Below are 8,556 nucleotides of genomic sequence, written 5' to 3'. Positions count from 1 at the left end.
TGCTGCTTATGACCTTCTCTACAACTCAATAGCCAAAACTCATGATAACCAGAAGGATAAGACTACTAGTTATGTGTTGGATGGATTCTCGTACGCCTTCCATATTTGGGCATTGGAAGCTGTACCAAAGATTGAGAAGCTTTGTGGAAAAAAACTTGACAAAGGTTTCACGAACGGTCCTAGATGCATAAACTGGATGGGAGCTGGAAAGGTGTCATATGAGGAGATCATTCGGTTGGAGCAAATACTGACACCTGAGGTAATCTCTTATCTTTATGTAAGTTGAGTCCATCCGGTTTCTATGAGTTTTATAGGATCTAACTCTCTGTACCTTTCTTGTGTAGGATGACATCTATGCATATATCGACTGGAGAGGAAATTATGATGTAGTCCAATCTGATGCTTTTCGCAGAGATGATGATGTGGAGGATGATAGAATCAAGAACCTGAAGGAGTTGATAAGACAGAACATGATTTTAGTGACCATATTTGGGAAATCAAAGAAACTCCAGAGGTTTGTTCAGATCTTCATGATGAAGCACCTGTGAATGATGAATCGGCTGTGAATGATGAAGACTACCATACTCCAAAAGGATCAAAGAACCTAAGCGCTACATGAAGAAGGGGTAAGAAGAGGCTTCCGGATCGTGGTATGGAAAAAAGGAAGCATAAGGTTCTCTCTACTGGACCTAAGCAAGCGCCTTTTAATGAAGACATGAAGGCTTTTGTGGCACAGTTGTTTAAGCAGAGTTTCTCTGGAATGGAACAGCGGCAACAAAGACAGATGGCTGAGACATTTGAGCAAATGAGGACAGAGCTTAAAGATTCACGGAAGGAAGCAAGCGTTGACGTTGAGCTTGGAGAGCCTTCAGCGAAGAAGCCTTCACCGAAGAAGCCGTCACTGAAGAAGCCTTCAACGAGCCAGCCACCATTGAGTCCACGTGCGGGGTAAAGAAACACTAGTCTTCACAACTCTCTTAAATGTTATTTTGTCTTGTTTATTAGGTGGTTTGCGTGTCTGTTTTTCTTACTGTCATCTATGATATCGGCCTGAATTTTGTGGTGTTTTATAAGGTCTCGGTTTGTAAGTGTGCTTAGTGTGTTAGTGTCCTTGGTTTGTAAGTGTGTAGTTTGAAATTTATGTAAAATGTTGGTGTGTAAAATATTAGAATCTATTTATAAAATGTTCATGTAATGGATTTGTTTGTGCTTAATATTATGTTGTTAATTGATTATTTATCCTAACATAACAGGAAGCATCCCAGAGTTCATTTGATGTGAATTTTAGCCAAACGGATGATATCATTCCCGGGATAGGTACGGAAGGCGTTGAAGGGCATCTCAGACCTCGTATATGCCCGACGTTGATCCATCTCAGACCAATAAGGGAGATGAGTGGTGGACTCCAAGGACTTAAGTCTGAGATTCAATAGCTCCACTGCCGTCACATTGGGAGAAATGGAATAAAAGAAAAGGATTTCAGCTTACTGATTCACCATTGCGCACAGATAGTTCTCCGCAGTCGTCACTCTATTATTGCTTCGAAGAATCATGGATAGGGTTCACGGAATGGGTTAAGAAACCAAAACCTTTACTACTTGGTCCGCCAATCTTAAACTTGTCTATAGCTACAAGGATAGTAAGTCCTGGAAAATGGCTTGGCAGCGAGGTAATGTTTTATTGTACTAATTTGTTGAATTTATCTTTGTAACACATCTTCGTTGCAACATTAGTTTATTTTCATTGTGAATAATCAGGAAATGGATGCAGTTATGTTTATATGGCGAGTCAACGCAACTTTGAAGCGTTGGGCTCCAAGCCGTGTTGCTTTCTTGAATGCTATGTTCTGCCTCCAAATCGACGCTGCATACAACAAGTTCTTTCCTAACAAAAAAACCTATGAATTGCCTGATTTTCTTTTTGGGTATGGCAGAGGAGAGCTTCCATCTCATGGGCGGACTGATCAAGTTTGGGGTGTCGATGTTGATCGTCTCTACTTTCCTTTGTTTGTAAATGGTAATCATTCACTCCTCTACACATCTTAATTTTCAGCTGGGTTTCATTTACAAATTTAGTATTGTCCAACGCAGGTAATCATTGGGTTGCTGTCTGCATCAACATTATTGAAAAAATGGTGGAAGTCTTTGACTGCAGTGGGAGAAAGAATAGACAATAGGTTGAGAAGTTTGCTGCTATGATTCCTAAGATAGTGAAGGCCGTTGCACCACCTGAAAGACAGAAGCATCTACTCCTCGCATCATATTTTATCGTGGATGTGCCTATGAAGATGAGAATGAACAAGTTTTGTTGTGACTGCGATGCATACGCACTCAAGCACTTGGAATGCCATCTGCTTGGTATCGACCTCAGTTTATTGGATGATGAAATAATCATGGGTTTCAGACAAAAGATTGGTGTGGATTTATGGGAGGCTGCACACGATCCTATTTACGCCAAGGCAATGACACGATATGTGCCTTCACCATGGGAGAGAGAAGAGGTCTTTGACCTCGGAGATTGATTATATGTCTAATTATGTGAAAAACTCTAACTTTTGTTTGGATGAAAATTTGTGACAATTCTAGCTTTGGATTTTCTAGGAATTATGTTACAATTTTACCTTTGTTTTTGTAGGATTTTTAGTTCTTCTAATTTGATTTTCTGCAAAGAATTGTGTACTACATGATCATAAAACCTGAGGACCGAAAACACATTCAGAATACATCCATAATTTATAAACAAACCCTAAACAAACTTTAAACCCTAAATAAACCCTAAACCCATAATCTCAAATATACCCTAAACCCTTAACTCTAACCAAAGTCGAAACCATAACCCCTAACACACATGACATCTATTTATTCACTAGTAATGTAATTCTTATACTAATTATCAATTGATCAATTGTCAGGCCGCTTTCTTTGCTCCATGTTTTGAAACTAATTTAGAGGATTCGAAGACAAAGTACATACGTTTGGTAGATTGTTGTAGTCGTATATTTTGTGATTTTTTATGATGCCTTTGGTAGAATACACGTTATAGAAGTATGAAACGACGTCGTTTAGCTAATTATTTTGACATATTCCCTTTTCTTCCTCATTCTTCCTCGACAGAGAGAATTACATCGGCAAAAATTTGGAGATCGACTCAATCATGTCTTCGGCCAATTTTTCATCCACTCCAACAGATCGAGTCGCCAAACAATGCGGAATTCCCACGAGATGCAAATGCGGTGAGGCAGTGTCTCGTTTCACTTCAAAAACATTTAAAAATCCAAGAAGATTATTTCATCGTTGTCCGATGGAATCTGAGATGGTTAGTCTTATAATCATGTAACTTTGTCTTTGTTTCAATCTAACTGTTTATTGGATGTTAATGATGAAAGACAAAACCCACTTGTTCAAATGGACTGATAAGTCGGTTGTTGGGAAAATTGAAGACTTCCAGGACCTGTTTGACGTGCTGCTTATTGACAATATCGAGTTTCAGAAATCAGTGAGAGCTGGTGAGGCCATGAGAGTAGAATTAAAGAGATGGAAGATGCAATTGCACATTGTGAAGAGAAGATCACATAATGCATCAGGGAACTAAGGATCATAAAAGCTTTGTTTGTGTGTTGTTTGGTGATGGTCTTCATGTACCTTGCATATGCATGATGTTCATGTGCTGCCTCAAATTGTTGTTTTTTTTTTCAAACAAGTTTAAGACGATGTTTCTTGTTATTTTTTTGGTGATTATCATCTACTAGAACCAATAATTTTGAAAATACCAAATTGTCACAAACATAGATCGATTAGTCTCAAGAGTTTAGCAAATACCAAATAGTCAAATAGGTTCTTAAACAGAAGATCACTATGTTTCAAGATCAATAAGAAACAAAACAGAGACATCAGAACACACATAACAAACTAGATGGGTAAATCACATGTTCCTCTCTTGTGTCCTTCGGTACCACAACGACTGCACTTGTGCTTTTTATTCTTTCTTGATCCTTGAGAAGATTTTATCTTGTCTTCTACTGATTCATACCTTCTCTTTATTGGCCGACCATCACTATTTCTTGTCTCTGGTGGTAAAACCTTAGCAAGTTTAACCTCAGCAGGGACATTCCATTCACACTCTGGAACTGCTATTGGATTAATGGATTCCGCATAGGCGGTTCTCCACGCTGTAGTGGTGTATAAGCCGTCAGTAAATCTGTGCACTTCCATGCCTGTACCAACAAAAACATGATTGATTGGAGTCGATATGCTGAAATTAACAAAAATAAATATGTCCCAAGTGCTGCAGTAGTGTATAAGCCGTCAGTAAATCTGTGCACTTCCATGCCTGTACCAACAAAAACATGATTGATTGGAGTCGATATGCTGAAATTACCAAAAATAAGTTGGTCTCAAGTTCATGTGTTTATACTTCCATACCTCGTGAATATATTGCAGGAATGACATGTCGGTAAGGAATTTTTCCTATATTGTACTTCCCACATGTGCATGTTCTTCTTTCCAAATCAACATGACAATCATATATGTCTCTTTTCACAAGCGATTTGAAGTCGTCAACCTTGTAGACTTGAAACCTTTTTGCCTTCACAATTATCCTATCAATATTTTTCTCCACCTTAGTGGTTAAAGGATCAAGATGCTTAGAGCTTACCAAGCGACGCTCATAGAACCATCGAGTCAACAGTTCTCTTATACTATCTAGCAAAGGAATAACTGGATATTCTCTAGGTATTCTCAGAACTGAATTTATCGACTCTGCAGGGTTTGTAGTCCTAATGTCATACCTTTCACCAGAGAAGAGAGAACGAGCCCATTTGCGCACATCAGCCTCCCGTAGATATCTTCCAAGCTCATGACTCATTTCAAAAATTTTGGTGATACGTTCCTGAAATTCAGTGTACCAATATGCCCGAGAAGCCTTTTCCACCAATGACTCATTTCAAAAATTTTGGTGATACGTTCCTGAAATTCAGTGTACCAATATGCCCGAGAAGCCTTTTCCACCAAGGCAGTCAACCATTTTGTCTTGAAAAATGCAACCACATTGGTCAACAAGTGATGAATGCAAAATCCATGTGCTGATTGAGGGTAGACAGTCCCAATCGCTTTAGAAATAGGTGCATTTCTATCTGAGACAAAAGCTAGGTCTTGACAATCAGCAATATCCACTTTCAACTGTCTGAAGAACCACCCCCATGAATCGTCATTCTCCGAATCAACAACCCCAAATGCAATCGGATACAAATTAGAGTTACCATCTACAGCAGTAGAAACAAGTAGAACTCTTTTGTATTTATTTTTCAGAAAAGTTCCATCAACAACAATCACTCTTTGCATTGCATTGTAGAATCCTCTAACTGATTGCTCAAATGACATAAATAGATATATGAATCTTCCCTTCTCATTACTTTCATAGTGAGTATGCATACCAGAATTAGCTTCTTTAATCATATGCAAATATGCTAGCATTTTAGCATAACTGCGATCTGGTATACCTCTAGCAGCTGCAATAGCAAACTCACGAGCTTCCCAAGCGTGCCAATAAGTAATCTCACAACTATGCTCCAATCTCATAAATTGAATGATGTCATTTGCTTTTGGGCCATCGTTTGCATCATCAAATCGATGTTGTATAAGAGTCCCAATTGTTCTTGACGATGCTGTTTTTCCGAATTTCCTTTTCTTTGAAGGAGCACATGAATGTCTTCCCTCGCACTAGTTGATCATGAAATATGTAGACCCATCTATACCTTATGCACGCACAGTCCAGTTGCACAATGCATCCTTACATCAAACATACCACTATTTTCTCGTGGATTTGAAAATAGTGTAATCGAAATTATTCTTCATCGCCAAAATTTCCATTGTGGCCTTCGAAACCCCTTTACTTCTGAAAATTTGATCCTTCTTCATGAAATCTCCTCTCCAAGCTTGATCATCCTTTTCACTGTCTCCATTGTTTTCACTTCTTAACCCAGCATCACCGGAACCATCCACATCGACATGATCCTTCCTTCTATCACAAGACTCCTTTGACGGCTTCACAAAACCTGCTCGATTTATCTCAAGAACTTCTTCATCTTCAACATTACTTGAATCACACGACTCCTTATTCAAATCGATATTGACTCGTTCTTTTTGGTTTACACCCAAACCAGAGAACATGACACACAAAGTAGTAGATGAATCCCTCTTTGCATACGCCACAAAATTATATGTTTACCGATTACTGGTGATAATAATTGGAGGATTCCCTCTTTGATTCACCATCGAATAACTGAACTCGGTATTAAGAACATTATGGTCCAACCCATAATCCTCACACACAATCCTCTTGAGCTTCTCCAATGGAGTAGTAGTTTCTAATGTTACCATTCGACCACGCCTTGCTTTTTCTACCACGAAACTCCACTCTTCACTACAACTTGACACCCATTCACCAGATTTAACATAGATTAGAACCATGTTGTATTGATAGAGAGAAGAGATGACTTTTTGGATGAAGAAGAGAGAAACACAAACAAAGAGTAAAAGATCGTGGGCGGAGGAGGAGGAGAAGAACGTGGAGAAAATATTCTCAAATATATTTTGAGAGATTTAGGGTAGATTTAGTTTTGATTTAGGAAACTTCTTTAACCGAACATGGAAGTTTCCATATTTTCACGATTTGCCTAGAATATGTACACTACCTAAGCAGAACACCGTATAGTAGGTGAGAAATGTATTCTTCCTGTAGGTGTCATATAAGGTAAAAGGTAGAACAAGTTATGTCGCATAATATAACCGACCTATATCATTGAGTTGTGGCTATATATCTTTATCAAGCTGTAGGTAGACCGAAAACATCTTTCTTGATTATAACGTAACCGATTCCATCTTTGCTAGAATATACAAGAAAGATTAGTTTACGGTATATACCCTTGATATATATATGTTTAAAACTTAGAATCGGACATATAAACTAGGTAGATTACCAGAATGAGTATTCTAACTGCAGCTAGAAGATAAAATAAAATATGATTTCAATTTTTTTTAAAAAAAAAATTAAACATATATATTGTCATACTTATGTTTCCAACAGTTTTCATATTTTTTTACACTTTTAAAAATTTAATTTACTATTTTTCCCATTAAAGAAGGGTAAAACATGTCCAAAATTGCTAAAAGTATGAGAAGTCTTATTGTGACAAACAAAAGTTCAAAGTGTCTCATTTTTCCAATTCTCCAAAAAAAAATACTGGAAAAGAATCCGTGTTCCTTAGTAGAAATAGATTTGGGCAATACAACAAACCAATTTTGAATTTTTCGTTAAGAAAGCAATTGATTTTAAGCTTGAGACTTAATATCTGGTATCCATTATCTGATCCGGGATCCATTCCAATCTGCTCTGAAAAACGGATATTCGGGGCACTGGAAGTCCATATTTGGAGTGATTTTATGGATACAACAAATTCGGATAGTGAAATTTTAGGTCCGGATCCGGATTATTATATAATTAAAAAAATTAAAATATATTTATATTTATATATGCATATTATATTATATTATATATATTTTATATAAAAAATAAAAAAATAATTTTATTAAATTTCAATAATTTTCAAGTTTTTGTTTACAAAAATAAATTTAAATACCAAATTTATTATTAACTTGTTAGTTTTAAAATTTAATTTTATATTTATTTTATTTTAAATATCCGAAACCGAATCCGGACATCCGAAACATATTTATTCAAAAGGATAATATCATACCAGTCATTCTTGTGTTGGTTGTAAAATATATAAAACTTTATTACCATATATGTCTCTCTTTTACCATATATTATATGATTTCTATGTTGATTAAACGTAAATAAAACTTGAAGGAAATATGATATAGAAAGCTTGTAACACAATGCAAATATATAAGTGAGAGTTATTTAATGGTGGTAGTGATACATATGAAAAAACTAATGATGTCCTCAACACTGATATTTCTATTTGTTTTTAAAATATCATTTAGAAAAAATATATTATATTATTTGGTTCTCACATTTCACTAAAAACTAATCATCAAAACTAATACTAGTTAACTAGGTGATAACCCGCGCCCTGCGCGGAATGAGTGATTAAAAGAAATTATTACTTTTAATCTATAGATATTATAAAGTAAAAATATATATAGTCACAAATATTAGATATAATAAAAAATTGAATGAAATTATGCGGATTTATATACTGTAATTGGTTAGGTGTAATTGAAGTATATTATATGGAAATAAATCTTTAAGCGTAAGCAAATAATTAAATAAATTTATTATAAATTTAAGATAAAACAACACATAAGAATATAATTATTACTTTCATAATAAAAATTATGATAATATGAAACGAAACATAGGTAATAGAATAATAAAATACAAAAGCAACAAATTATAAAGAAACAAATAAAAAACTGATAAAACCACAACTAATGTGAAAAATGTATTTAGAACTCTAGGTTTGCAATCCTAGAAAGAGAAATAGCAAAGAACTCAAGGCTACGTATTTATATACGTTAAATTAATCTTCTGAAA

General features: G+C 35.6%; 2 protein-coding genes across 2 annotated transcripts; both read right to left on the bottom strand.

Moving 5' to 3' along the window:
- Positions 1-3,908: 3,908 nt before the first annotated feature.
- LOC106303206 lies at positions 3,909-4,863 on the bottom strand. The gene is made up of 2 exons (XM_013739536.1): positions 4,422-4,863; positions 3,909-4,213 (listed from the first exon to the last, which is right to left on the bottom strand). Exons 1-2 carry the CDS (start codon positions 4,861-4,863, stop codon positions 3,909-3,911), a joined length of 747 nt encoding a protein of 248 aa, XP_013594990.1.
- LOC106303205 lies at positions 4,860-5,576 on the bottom strand. The gene has a single exon (XM_013739535.1). The coding sequence runs from the start codon at positions 5,574-5,576 to the stop codon at positions 4,860-4,862; it is 717 nt and encodes a 238-aa protein (XP_013594989.1).
- Between the last annotated feature and the right edge of the window lie 2,980 nt (positions 5,577-8,556).

Source organism: Brassica oleracea, chromosome C7 (genome assembly GCF_000695525.1).
Source record: "Brassica oleracea var. oleracea cultivar TO1000 chromosome C7, BOL, whole genome shotgun sequence".
NCBI lineage: Eukaryota > Viridiplantae > Streptophyta > Magnoliopsida > Brassicales > Brassicaceae > Brassica > Brassica oleracea.
This window is presented reverse-complemented; position numbering and strand designations above follow the sequence as displayed.

What these genes read in the sequence shown, in the direction of transcription:
- LOC106303206 (XM_013739536.1), bottom strand. Translation starts at nt 4,863, where the DNA reads ATGAGTCATGAGCTTGGAAGATATCTACGGGAGGCTGATGTGCGCAAA. An exon ending in TCCTGCAATATATTCACGAG is followed by an intron (nt 4,214 to 4,421) that starts GTATGGAAGTAT and finishes TTGTTGGTACAG; the next exon opens with GCATGGAAGTGCACAGATTT.
- LOC106303205 (XM_013739535.1), bottom strand. Translation starts at nt 5,576, where the DNA reads ATGAGATTGGAGCATAGTTGTGAGATTACTTATTGGCACGCTTGGGAA.